A 14,667-nucleotide genomic window follows, 5' to 3' on the forward strand; every position below is an offset into this window, starting at 1 on the left:
AAAGGAAAATTCGAGTGGCCAGTGACAAGCAGTGCCCTCCTCATCAAAGGGCAATGCTGTGTGATCAAGAAAAGGTGAAGGGGAGGGTAGGGATTAAATCAAAATAGAGTCAGAGAGGGAAATAAAACACTCCATATCCCACAGTACCCACCGCTCCCTGAACATCTCAAGGGTGTTGGTAGACAGTATACCCCTTCTACCCACCACCCAATGGGTCAAGAGTCAATATGAATTTCATTGTCGGTATGAATGCAAGTATATAGTGATAGGCTGATTGGCTAGCAGGCAAGTAGTGATTGGCTGTTTGGATAGCCGGCATGTGGTGATTGACTGATTGGATAACAGGTGTGTAGTGATTTGCTGAATGGATTGCAGGTATGTAGTGATTGGCTATTTGGATAGCAGGTATGTAGTGATTGGCTGATTTGATAACAGGTATGTAGTGATTGGCTGATTGGATAACAGGTATGTAGTGATTGGCTGTTTGGATAGCGGGTATGTCGTGATTGACTGATTGGATAGCAGCTATGTACTGATTGGCTGTTTGGATAGCAGGTATATCATGATTGGCTGATTGGATAGCGGGCATGTAGTGATTGGCTGATTGGATAGCGGGCATGAAATGATTGGCTGATTGAATCAAACAAAATGTTCCTCAAATTGTTCATATCAGGCAGGGTACAGACTACTAACAGCCAGCTTGTGTTTTTCAAACATAAAGCAAAACATTTGCTGTGAGATGGAATTCTGCAATTCAACAGCACTTGCTGAACACCCTGAGTGTATTGATAACTACACCAACAAGCCATTTAAGAAAATCAGTTGACCTCATGGTGTGGTTCATCCATACTTTCAAGAATACATTCATACGTTTGATATACAGGCAGAGGAATATGTTCACTATTTGCACCCTTTTTTAAATGACCAGTTGCATCAGGAGTCTCTGATTGCTTGTTGCAGCCTCCATGACTACATCCCTGTCAATCAGAGTCAACTTACCAACCAACCAACCTGAAGTAGAAGTTGCTGTGATAGTTTGAAATTTGGCATTCTTGTGTTTGCCCCGATGAGTGTGAGGTGTAAAGGATTGACAATAGTGAAACAGAGAAACTTGGAACAGTTGTGGGTCATTCAGCCATTCAAACCAGCTCTACCATTCAATATCATCATGGCTGACCCTCTGCCTCAACATCGTATTTCCACTTTCTCTTCATACTATCTTTAAAATATAACAATTATCACATTGTTCCCATTCTGAAGAAAAGTCATACCAGATTCAAAATATTAACTCTGTTTCTCTCACCACAGATCCTGCCAGATCTGCTGAGTTTCTCCAGCATTTTCTGTAATTGTTGAATGCATCTCTCCTCATACAATATCTTCCTTTGCAGCAACTGGTTTGAAGTAGATTTGTCCACCGAGCACCTCCGTCAATCTCCAACGATCGCGCCAGCCATGACATATGAGGTACTCATGCTCCAGCAGTGCCACTGCTTTTGGGGGGGGGTCTCAGTGGCAGGTCTGGGAAAGGATAAAGTTTTGTTGGAAAAGGGAAATGCAGAGGGCTGGCTTCTGATATATACAGGGTTTGCCTGGCACCAAGACTCTACAGCTTTTACTTACTGGCTTTATGACCAGGTATCAGCCTCTGTCACCACAGGTAAAACACTTCAGCGGGAGAAGGAGGCCAATAAGAGACTATAATTGGCCTTCCAGCCATCCCATCCTGTAGTGGGGCTGGGGGTATAGAACTTGGCCCTTCCTACAACGCATACAGGTCCATGACAGTACCAACTCTTTGTAAGAGCTGACTCACCAGCCCAGTCAACTCCTCTGGTCAACACCAGGTAAAAATAGGCAGAAGATTCCAACATGGATCTGATAAGGATTATAATCAGGGTCCTCGAAGCACAGATATAGGACCTTTGTTTACTTAAGCGACTATTGCACACAACAAGCCAGCAGGCTGCGCAACCCCTTGCAGGCCCAACTGAGAAAACATATTAAATCGGCCTTGGAATGTCCAGAGTGTTCCTTTCCCTGCAGCAGGTAAACATTTCACAGTGCAGGAAAGGGGCGATGAGGGATTGAAAATTGCTTCCATGGACGAAGGCAGACTAATTCCAGTCGTGGTTAATTATTTAACATGTGGAAATGATTAGCAACAGAGATAAAAAGCTTCTTCCAGCTGATTTTATGTCCCATGTTATCAATTATCACAGAAAGCAGGATGATACGGAGCATTGACCATTTAATCATTGACATTATTTTGTGAGATGTAGCCTGCTATTGTAGAGTAACAAGTAACTTTGGAAAACAAAAACTGAGCATCAAACGATTCTTTATTCTCAGCCGGATAAGGGATTCAGTGACAATACAGTCCTTCAGCTGTTAAGAATCAGCTGAGACACTGGCCCCCACTTGTACCCGATCTTTCTTCAATGGCCCCTGAATAAAAAGAACAAGATAGAAATGAAAATGATTTTTGTGTTATTCTGACCCCCAATATACATCATTAACTTGCCTTCAGTATACAAACATAAGATCGAGAAGCAGGAATTGGCAGTTCAGCCCCTGCTCTGCCTTTCAATACATACATGGGTGCCCTGTTCCTGGCCTCAACTCCAGTTTTATACCTGCTCTCCATAACCTTTTAATCCCTTACTAATTAAATATCTGTCCAAGTCCTCCTCTGTTCAATTGTTGTTGTCCAACAGGCCCAGGAAATGCTGGTTAACAAGGAGATGGACTACTCTGGACATAATGCAGGGTCTGCTCCATCTTTGAGGTATTGAAGGGACAGGGGAAGCAGCTTACTCAAAGGCCCCAGCACAGGAGGGCACAGCAGTACAAGCCCCATATCTTGGGAATGGGCAAATACCATGTTCTTCTGGCCAAATTCAGAATCAAGCTAGCTGTTTAACTGGCAGTTGCTCCCACCTGAATATTATTGTCCAGACGCAGTGACCAAAACTGACCCACTTATTTTGGGCGACATGGTGGCTCAGTGGTTAGCACTGCTGCCTCATGGCACCAGGGACCTGGGTTTGATTCCAGCCTCAGGCGACTGTCTGTGTGGAGTTTGCATGTTCTCCCCGTGTCTGTGCGGGTTTCCTCCAGGTGCTCTGGTTTCCTCCCACAGCCCAAAGATGTGTAGGTTAGGTGGATTGGCCATACTGAATTACCTGTAGTGTTCAGGAATGTGTAGATGTATTAGTCAGGGGTAAATGTAGGGGAATAGGTCTGGGTGGATTACTCTTTGGAGGGTAAGTGTGGACTTGTTGAGCCTGTTTCTACACTGTAGAGATTCTATGATCCAATCTTAAGCCTGAGGTTAACTTCTGTAGGTTTGACAATCCACTGTTATTATTGTTAATTTCCTATTTTTCAACCTGACAGTTGAAAAAGACAGGTCAGAAATTTCGATTAGCAGAGAATTGCATGTCAAATGATTCAAAGTTTACTGTGCTCTGTCGAAATAACACGGTTCTCAACAATTTGTAAAGGTCAAGGGTAGGTGAAGCTTAATTGAAAGCATTGAAGTGATGACTGGAGTAGCAAACAGTGGAACATTAAAGATTATTTGGATTCCAGAAGGCATAGAATTGAAGACAAATTATGGATCTGGTTAAGAAATTGACTGATGGACGGGAGTCTATGCTGGGTCCTCAGCTTTTTCCAATGTATATCCAAGACTTAAATGAGGGGAGTGAAAGCTTGATGACTAAATTTGCAGATGACACAACGATAGATAGGAAAATATGTTGTGAAGAGGACAAAAGGGGAATACTGCTGATACAAGTTGGTTGACTGAGTGGGCAAATGTCAGACAGATGGAGTATAATGTGCAAAAATGTGAATGTAGGAGTAATGAGAAAAGGAGAGCATTATTAAAATGGAGAATGACTGCAGATTTCTCAACATTCTAATGTGTGATTTACAAAATGCTAGTGTGCAGCAAATATGGAAGATTATAGAATCCCTACAGTGTGGAAGGAGGCCATTCAGCCCATGTAGTCCAACCGACCCTCCAAAGACCATCCCACCCAGATCCACCCCATCCCTGCATTTCCCATGGCTAACACATTGTTGGCAATTTCCCCAAGGACGATCCACCTAACCCGCACATTTTTGGACTGTGGGAGGAAACCAGAGCCTCGGATGGAAACCCACACAGACACAGGGAGAACATGCAAACTCCACACAGTCACAGGCTGGAATCAAAACCAGGTCCCTAGCATTGTGAGGCAGCCATGCTAACCATTGAGGCACTGTACCACCCAATGTGCCACAAGAAGGCGAATGAGATTCTAACTTTTGTTATGAGAGGAATTGAACATGAGTTATACAGGGCATTGGTGAGACCACAAATCAAACACTGTTTGTAGTTTTGGTCTCCTTATTTAAGGAAGGATAACATTGTGTTGGAAGTGGACCAGAGGATCTTTACTAGATTGGTACCCAGAATGAGTGGGTTTTCTTGGAAGGCCAGGCTGGGCTTGGTTCCACGGAGGTTTAAAAGAATGAGTGCAGATTTGGTTGAAGTGTATAACATTAGTGGTCTTGAGAAGGTGGATGCACAGAGGATGTTTCCTCTAGTGGACACTGTTTAAAGATTGGGGATCAGCATTGTAGGATGGAAATGAGAAGTTTTATCCTCTGTCAGTGTTATGTGACTTTGGAACTCTCTGCCTCCGAAGGTGGTGTAAGAAGACTAATTGAATATTTTTTTAAGGCCGAACTGGATAGAGTTTTGTGAGGCAGGGGATATCAGGGATAGATGGGAAGATGGAATTCCAAACGCAAACAGTGATCTTATTGAATGGCAGGACATAAGTCTTATGGTCTTATGGTCTTATGGACATGCTCAAGGGGCTGAATAGCCTACTTCTGCTCTTAATTCATCTGTTTGGATTAAGTTAAATTGCCACTCCCTAATCTGAAAGACTGTTAGATCTTATCACCTCTACAGTCACACTTTCACATTAACGTTTTTTTTTATTTTATGGGATGTGGGCATTTGACTGGGTTGGCATTTATGGCCTGTTGCCCAGAGGACAGTTAAGAGTCAACCACATTGCTGTGGGTCTGGAGCCACATGATGGCCAGACCAGGTAAGGTTGGCAGATTTCCTTCCACTACAAGGAGCTTAATGAACCTACAATAATCAATAGTTGTTAATTGGTCACCATTAACCTAGTTTTTTATTCCATATTTTTACCCAGTTCAAATTTTCCCATCCGTTTAGATTTACCACACCAGTTCAATTTTACCATGGTGGGATTTCAATCCACATGCCCAGAACATTAGCCTGGGATTCTGGATGGTTAGTCCAGTAACGTTATCACTATGTCATCTCCCATGACCACAGTGGAAAGTCGGGAGAGGAACGTAAAATGAGCTGCTAACTCATCATCAGCTGCTTTATGCTATCACAAAGAGTCCAAATCTATCCCACAGAGTCCGAGCTACATTGTCAGCCTTGTTTGGGGGTTGGGTGTTTTGAAAAGCATTAAAGTAGGTAAGTTCCGAAGACCTGACGGTATCTATCTCAGCATGCTGAGGGAGGCAGAAGCAGAGATTTCAGGGGTCTTGTATGAAATCTTTGTATTCTCTTCAGTCACAGGAGCGGTTCCCCAGAGGGATAGAAAGTAGCTAATGTTGGCTTTTTTTTTTGTGTAAGAATGGCAACAGGGATAATCCAGGAAATTCCAGGCCAGTGAGCCTTATGTCAGTGGTAGGGAAATAGTTGGAAAAGATTCTTAGGAATAGAACTTATGGAGGAAGTGACAAAGATGTTTGATGAGGGCAGGATGGTGGATGTTGTGTATATCCTCATTCCTGATGTGGGGCTTATGCCCAAAATGTTGACTCTCCTGCTCCTCGGATGCTGCCTTCCAGTACCACACTTTGTGACTCTGACCCTCCAGCATCTGCAGTCCTTACTTACTCTGAAATCAACTTTAGCAAGGCCTTTGACTAGGTCTGTCATAGCAGGCTGATACAAAAGATGCAGTCACATGGACTCTACAGTGAGATGATAAAATGGAAACAGTGTGCTAGCTCAGTCATCAAAAACAGAGATTAGCGGAGGAAGGATGTTTTTCTGACTGGAGATCTATGACCAGTGGTGTTCTGCAGGGATCAGTGCTGAGAGCCTTGTTGTTTGTAATATAAATTGGTGATTTGGAGGAAAATGTGATAAGTTTAGTAAGTTTGTGGTTAGTAAGTTTGTGGACGACACAAAGATTGGGGGAGCTGCGGATAGTGAGGAGGATATGGATAGGCTAGAGGCTTGGATGGAGAAATGGCAGATGAAGTTTAATCTGGAAAAATCAAGGGTGATGCACGTTTGGGAGTTCTAATGCAGGAGGGACGTATACAGTAAATGGCAGAACACTTGGTAGCATCAACATAGAGGGGTCTGGGCATACAGGTCCATAATTCCCTGAAAGAGCAATATGAGGTGATCAAGATGGCACTTGGCATGCTTGCCTTCATCAGTCGGGGCATGCGGTATAAAAATTGCCAAGTTATGTTGCAATTGCATAGAACTTTAGTTAGGTCACATTTGGAATATTGGGTCCAGTTCTGATCGCCACACTACTGAAAGGACGTGGCGGCTTTGGACAGGTACAGAAACAGTTTAGCAGGATGTTGCCTGGTTTGGAGGGTATTAGCTATGAGGAGAGATTGGAGAAACCTGGGTTGTTTTCACTTGTACGTCCAAGGACGAGGGATGACCTGATAGACGTTTACATAGTTATGAGGGGCATGGATTGGAGGGTGGGTTGGAGTGTTTTTCCCAGGGTAGAAATGTCAATTACTATGGGGGACATAGGTTTAAGGTAAAAGGGAGTAACTTTAAAGGAGATGTGAGAGGCAGGTTATTTTACACAGAGGGTGGTAAGTATCTGATATGCACTGCTAGAGGAGGTGGTAGCAACAGCTACAATAGCAACATTTAAGAGGCATCTTGACATATACGTGAATAGGCAGATAATAGAGGGATGTGGACTACGTAGAGACGAAAGGTCTTTAGTCAGGTAATATGTATCAGCAAAGCCTTAGTGGGCTGAATGGCCTGTTCCTGTGCTATACTGCTCTTTGTTATTGTTGGTATCCCTACCATGAAGGCTCTCTTCTCCTCTGGTGTCTGGAAGTGTCCATAGCCAAATTTGGAAGTTGTGTCAATGAACTTGAGCTCAACCGATTCAATAGCAGTCCTCTTGGTGTGAATCAGGAGAGACTGAAAAAGAAGAGCAGACAGCAACCCTGAATAATCACCTCCAGTTCCTCCAGGAATACAATGTAACAGCGTACCTTCTGGAGTGTACTTAATACGATCATGACATACAATCAACCAGTCCGCGGCTTTCAGTGACCCTTCTGCACTTGAAATGGATGCCCGCCTGTACAAATGCTGTTTTACCCATTCTTGAGATTTTGATCGAAAGGTTTCCAAGTTGTCCCCTCCATCGTTTCCATGGAAACCTCATGCTTTGTTCCAGGATGTCGACTGACTTTATTTAAGAGTGCTGCTTTGTTTTCCAATGGACGTTTCAGGACTGAATATGGCACGGGAAAACACGTGCTCATTCCATGCCAGTTGTGTACCAGCCGCCATATTGATGATGGCTTTTTCCACAGACATTGTGGCTGTGATATAACCCTGACATATATAGATTGACTATCGTGCTTCCACTGGCTTCCCTGGGTGCTGGTAATACAAGGATTCCATCCCACTTCAGAAACAACCACAATAAATCCTCCGTATCCACAAAATCATGAATTTGCCTATCCGCATCAACAAATAAATTAAAGACAAAATTCAACTTCCGCAGGCAAGATTCGTCTATCCTTGATTTTTAACCAGTTCTGCTCTCACGAATTTTATCATAGAATCCCTACAGTACGGAACAAGCCCTTCGGCCCAATGAATCCACACTGACCCTCCAAAGAGTAACCCACCCAGACCCATTCTCCCTACCCTATAACTCTACATTTACCCCAGACTAATGCACCTCACCTGCACACCCCTCAACACTATGGACAATTTAGCATGGCCAATTCACCTAACCTGCACATCTTTAGATTGTGGGAGGAAACTCACACAGACACAGGGTGAACATGCAAACTCCACACAGAGAGTCAACTGGAATCGAACCCAGATCCCTGGCGCTGTGATGCAGCAGTGCTAACCACTGAGCCACTAAACTACTGACATTCTCAGGAATGGAGCCCATCATGGAGCAATAACTGCCAGTTTCTGGGCCACTGTCTCTGTATGTAATTTTAACGAACGCGCACTTGATGCTTAAAAAGTGGACAGAGAAAACTCTCTCCCTCAAAACACCACAAAAGCAAAGCTCGAATTGACGACTCCCCAAACACATTGCTGCCACACAGAGGGGGGACGGTGTACCTTTCTGAGCGCAAGAATACGCTTCTTCGTTCCAACAACACAGCCTTTCACCATAACATAGTCATTGTTCACTTCACCATAATGCGGAAATCCACCCTAAAACAGAAAAGCAGATCGATTGCAACCAGCATCCGATTAGTACAACACAAGAATCAACAAGTAACTGAAGCCAAAATATCTGAACATAATTAGAACTGTAAACAGTACGGCTGTTAAATTGTAACTGCCCATGGACTGAATTACATGTGCAATGAATAAATCTGTCAGTCAACAAAGCATAAGGTAACATGAACAGATTATTACAAACATGACTGAGAGATAAGGGATTCAGTATTGTTTAAAATTTAGCATTATTGAAGTAACGAGTTGGATGAACATTTGGAAAGATGTATCTTTGAACTATTGATTCATTCCTATTAAACTGTAATTTGTACTTTTTCTGGACTCATAACAACAGACTAATGAATCAGTTGGGCAGGTTCTTCCCCTTGCTTCCTTCTCCCAACTATTCTTTTTTTCTTTCTTACCAGGAGGTAGGCAATGCCAGCAAACCAGTATTTATTACCAATCCCGGGTTGTACCAAAGATAGTTAATGCCAAGCACATTGTGTGCAACTTAACAGTCACATAAGAACCATGTAGGGTGGTAACTTGCCCTATCTCTGAAGGACCCGGTTGAACTAAGTGATTATTTCCTCAAATTAGCCATCTTATCAAACAAGGATATGCTAAACAGAGGGACTGAGGACCACATATTAAATCATACATGCTGATACATAAAGAGAGACAAGGGCAGAGAACTGGAAAACATGCGACTGGTCCTGGCCATTTATAGTGCTCCCAGAGTGTGTTGCATCATCCTGGCAAGCTGTGGTCTGCACAGTTGGAGCAGGCAATGAAGCAGTGTGCTAGACACTGAGGAACTGGGAGACGTTCCAATGAGGCAGTGTGATGGACACTGAGGAACTGGGAGACGTTCCAATGAAGCAGTGTCCTGGACACTGAGGAACTGGGAGACGTTCCAATGAGGCAGTGTGATGGATACTGAGGAACTGGGAGATGTTCCAATGAAGCAGTGTACTGGACACTGAGGAACTGGGAGACATTCCAATGAAGCAGTGTGCTAGACACTGAGGAACTGGGAGACGTTCCAATGAGGCAGTGTGATGGATACTGAGGAACTGGGAGATGTTCCAATGAAGCAGTGTCCTGGACACTGAGGAACTGGGAGACGTTCCAATGAGGCAGTGTGCTAGACACTGAGGAACTGGGAGACGTTCCAATGAGGCAGTGTGCTAGACACTGAGGAACTGGGAGACGTTCCAATGAGGCAGTGTGCTAGACACTGAGGAACTGGGAGACGTTCCAATGAGGCAGTGTGATGGATACTGAGGAACTGGGAGATGTTCCAATGAAGCAGTGTACTGGACACTGAGGAACTGGGAGACATTCCAATGAAGCAGTGTGCTGGACACTGAGGAACTGGGAGACGTTTCAATGAAGCAGTGTCCTGGACACTGAGGAACTGGGAGACATTCCAATGAGGCAGTGTGCTAGACACTGAGGAACTGGGAGACGTTCCAATGAGGCAGTGTACTGAACACTGAGGAACTGGGAGACATTCCAATGAGGCAGTGTACTGGACACAGAGGAACTGGGAAACGTTCCAATGAAGCAGTGTGCTGGATACTGAGGAACTGGGAGACGTTCCAATGAGGCAGTGTCCTGGACACTGAGGAACTGGGAGACGTTCCAATGAAGCAGTGTGCTGGACACTGAGGAACTGGGAGACGTTCCAATGAGGCAGTGTACTGGACACTGAGGAACTGGGAGATGTTCCAATGAGGCAGTGTGATGGACACTGAGGAACTGGGAGACGTTCCAATGAGGCAGTGTGATGGACACTGAGGAACTGGGAGACGTTCCATTAAGAGGAGGAGGAGGAGGAGCCTGGGGAGGAGGAAGCTGACATTGTCCATGGCAGAATGCAAGTGCACCAAGCATTACAAACCAGACAGAAGTTGATTGACAACTAGTTCCAGTGGATAAAGCAGTCCATCATGGACCATAAAATAGTCATTAGGCGTGATGCTGGTTGGTGTGGTAGGGGTGAACATCAGAGGTTTGGACAGTGTTTGCTTTTTGCCTTTAACTGTACTGACCTAGAGAAGGTGTTAATTTGGATGCAGTTACTGACAGGTAAGGTGTGTGGCCTGCTGGTTAAACAGTAACCCGGCTGAGAGAATGGGGTCATACATGTGAGAGAATGTCAACCTGTGTGCCTTGGGCAGTGTGGTTCTGTGGCTGTAATGCCATACCATTGCTGATAAGGGGCAGCACTGGATTGCTAACACAAGTCCATTTACACAGTGCTCTATCAAAGATGGAGTGGATGCAAAGGATGCTGGGCTTTTGGTGTATATCCACTGAGTGGTAAACTGTTCCAGAAACAACGTGTGGTAAAATGGGACCTGAGGCATGCCTTGGGGCATGATAGATAGTTCATGAGGCAAGTTTTGTGAGAAAACCTGTTAAGTCACATGGTGGAAATCCTTCCAAAACATTCAATGCAACTCGGATTTAGCAAAGAAAAGTAAGATTGAGTCCATAGTCTTTAATAATCTAGGTGAAACCTCCATTCTGCCTGACTGAGGTGAGTTATTTTTTGACTTTATATGTGAAATATAGTAAGATTCATAAATTACCAGTAAGTTCAAGCTGGGTAACGCAGGGATGAAGGAACCATTAACCACAAGCAGTAAGTTCTAACTAACTGGAACTATCCTACAACTAGTGGTCAACCCATTTATAGATGGTATATTCTTGAGAAGTATTGGTTCTTGTGGTAAGAACTCAGAATGATATATAAGGAGGATAGCAGCACTTTATAATTGTCAGAATCAATTTGCAAACATCAGCTATATTCCAAGTGAGAATGTTCAAAGTGACTCACCATAGGAGTGATGCTCTTATCAGTCAGATCATAATGAGTAGAAGCATTATTTTTCACTAATTTGCCATCTTCGATATGGATACCTTTTCCAATACGATATATCTGAGCATGAACCAAGACAAAGAAACATTCACATGGTGTTTATAATCAGGCATTAGCACTGAGAGCTAGTGTCTTTAGGATGAGGCATTCAATCAAGGCCCTATTACTAAATCGTCTGTTATTTACCCACAAGGGACTGTGGACATCTCCCTCTTAGTTTCAGACTGCGAGAGAAACGAGTGGATCTGGTTTCTGAGGGCAGCATTCCTTATATTGTCAGGCTGGCCAGGATTTTTTTTCCCCTCTGTTCTTAGCACCTGCTCTGCATATTTTGTGAGACTTAGCAGGATGACGAACTATTGTAAGGTTGTGTCACAAGCACTCTAAGTCCTGGAGCCAGATTTGAACCCAGAGCTTCTCGGTCCAAGCACTCCTAATGCACCACGAGACCAGTCTTCAACCTTCATGAAGTTTAAAACAGCCCATGGCACTATACAAAAGAGCATCCCCCAACATTCAGGGCAATATCTCTTCCTTAGAATCTTAGAATCCCTACAGTGCACATAGAGGGCATTTGGTCTCTGCACCAACCCTCTGCACAGTGTCACTCCCAGACCTGGGCCCCCACCCTATTCCTGTAACCCTGCATTTCCCATGGTTAACCCACTTAGCCTACATATCCTAGGACACTACAGACAATTTAGCATGGCCAATCCATCTAATCTGCACATCCTTGGACTGTGGGAGGAAACCAGAGCACCTGGAGGAAACCCACGCAGACTCAGGGAGAATATACAACTTCCATGCAGAACAGAACCCTATATTCCTGCACACTATTACTATCCAAACCACCATCCAATGCCCCTCTTGTATGTCTCAATAGAACCTGCTTCCACCACATTTCCAGAAAGCTGGAAGAACACAGCAAGCCAGGTAGCATCAGATGGTGAAGAAGTCAACGTTTCAGGTATAATCTTCTTCAGTCCTGAAGAAGGGTTACACCTGAAACGTTGACTTCTCCACTTCCTGATGCTGCCTGGCTTGCTGTGTTCTTCCAGCCTCCGGCCTGTCTACTTTGGATTCCGGCATCTGCAGTTTTTTTTTGTTTCCAACAAATTCTCAGGCAATGCATTCTATATATTAACTGCCCACTGTGTGAAAAAAGATTTTTTTTTGTCACATCACTTTAAAGCTCTGCACGATCGTCCGTTTCCCTTCTGTGAGCTGGTACAGCTTCTCCCTATCTGCACTGACCAGTTTAGCAAGATGGAGAACCCCACATCTTATTTGGAAAGTAGCTCCTGGAGTGTGAGCTCGGACATATTAATGTAGGATAAGGAAAGATTGCTTCTGTTTGTTGTGGGTTATAAAATTAGCTCAAAATTTACAGTTTGACATGAAGTATCAAGGATGATGGGAACTTTGCCTCACAATGTCTAAAGACCATACCTTCTTATTGACCTCTGTGCGGTGGAAATAACCTTTCTGTCCCGTCCGGGCAATTGTGAACCCAACGCGAGCCGGATGCCAGGCTCCAATGCAAGCGACCTTCCTCAGACCTTTGTGGGTCTTCCGGGGAAGTTTCTTAGTGTGCCAGCGGGATGTGACACCTTCAAATTACAAAGAAAAGATGCAGTTGTTGTGATTACATTTTACCTTTTGCATACTTTCCCCCCGAAATCTCCTAAATGCATATCCGCCATTCAGTTAGCTCAATAACTTATGATAATCTCCACATCCTTTGATCCAATAATTCTTCATCTAACCCCACAGAACACATCCATGGTTTTAAAATTCCCACCATGTTTCTGCATGCCTTTATAAGTGGACACTGAAGATTCACAAAAGGCAAAGAATATGAAAGCTCACAGTCGCACTGCAGTTGTGCAATGTGTTGGTCAGAACCCATTTGAAATAACGTTTGCGTTCACCCCCCCGTCCCATTTTGGTTGTGATGAGAGACTCTTGAAACTGAAGTTGTATTTTCTGGAGATGAAAAATGATCTGATTGAGTTGAAATATTGTGTGGAATTTTCACAGGCAATTAAGTCTTTCAGAGAAATTCAATGTAACCTTAATTTTGAAATTACAACAATCGATTAAAAGATAATTGAGGGAAAATATACATGCTATGTGGAAAACATAATTGGCACTTGAAGAACAATCTTTGGCTTTTTGAATAGTTGTAGAAACTTTTATTCTTTTGTTGTTGTTTAGGATTTCTCTCTCTGTTTCCTCTTTTTTAGTCATTCTTTGCTGGTTTTTAAGTTCTGTCCAGTCTTTGAACCAACCACTTCGCAAACTTGAAAGCCCTTTCTCTTCCAGTTTGATTCTAGCTTCAACTAGAGGCATAGTGGCTCAGTGGTTAGCACAGGGATCTGGGTTCAATTCCGCCTATTGTCTGCGTGGAGTTTGCACCTTCCCCTCTGGGTGCTCTGGTTTCCTCCCACAGTCCAAAGATGTGCACCTTAGCTAGATTGGCTGTGCTGAATTGCTCAGAGTGTCCAGGGATGTGCTGCCTAGGTTGATTAGCCAATGGGAAATGCAGGTTTACAAGTTGAGAGTAGAGGGATGGGTCTGGGTGGGATGCTCTTCAGAAGGTCAGTGTGGAATTGATGGGCTGAATGGTCTGCTCCCACACCTGTCAGGATTCTATGATAACTCTAGGTCAGTTTATGTGCACATGTGGCTAACAGCATGAAGACTGGACCCTGATGCAATATCGAGGGTAAAAGTGCATTTGTGGGCAGCAGTTCCCTCTGAGCTTCCTTCTACAGGATGGCAGACACAGAGGCAAGTCCACAGAAATTCTGCTCACACACTTATGCCATGGGAATAGATGAGAAAGGGAAATCAGATTGGACTTAACACTTAATGGTAAGGTCCTACGGAGTGTTGCTGAACAAAGAGACCTTGAGGGCAGGTTTATGGTTCTTTGAAAGTAGAGTCACAGGTAGAAAGGATAATGAAGAAGGCGTTTGGTATGCTTTCCTTTATTGGTCAGAGTATTGAGCACTGGAGTTGGGAGGTCATGTTGCAGCTGTACAGGACTTTGGTTAGGCCACTGTTGGAATTTTGTGTGCACTTCTGGTCTCTTCCTATCAGAAGGACGTTGTAAAACTTGAAAGGGTACAGAAAAGATTTACAAGGATGTTGCCAGAGTTGGAAAGTTTGAGGTGACCTTATAAAGGCTTATAGCATCATGAGGGGCATGGATAGGATAAAGATACAAGATCTTACCCCTGGG

At 43.9% G+C, this 14,667-nt stretch overlaps 1 protein-coding gene across 1 annotated transcript in view; it reads right to left on the minus strand.

Annotated features, from left to right (window-relative positions):
- Positions 1-2,178: 2,178 nt before the first annotated feature.
- Positions 2,179-14,667, minus strand: part of LOC122560563 (60S ribosomal protein L3-like) — a 31,056-nt gene continuing 18,567 nt past the window's right edge. The window contains exons 6-10 of the mRNA XM_043711320.1: positions 12,870-13,030; positions 11,379-11,480; positions 8,426-8,521; positions 7,130-7,249; positions 2,179-2,448 (exon numbers count right to left, since the gene is read on the minus strand). Of these exons, the coding sequence (XP_043567255.1) occupies positions 2,392-2,448; positions 7,130-7,249; positions 8,426-8,521; positions 11,379-11,480; positions 12,870-13,030 (536 nt within the window). The 3' untranslated portion in view covers positions 2,179-2,391. The remainder of the gene's footprint in view (positions 2,449-7,129; positions 7,250-8,425; positions 8,522-11,378; positions 11,481-12,869; positions 13,031-14,667) is intronic.

Source organism: Chiloscyllium plagiosum, chromosome 21 (genome assembly GCF_004010195.1).
Source record: "Chiloscyllium plagiosum isolate BGI_BamShark_2017 chromosome 21, ASM401019v2, whole genome shotgun sequence".
NCBI lineage: Eukaryota > Metazoa > Chordata > Chondrichthyes > Orectolobiformes > Hemiscylliidae > Chiloscyllium > Chiloscyllium plagiosum.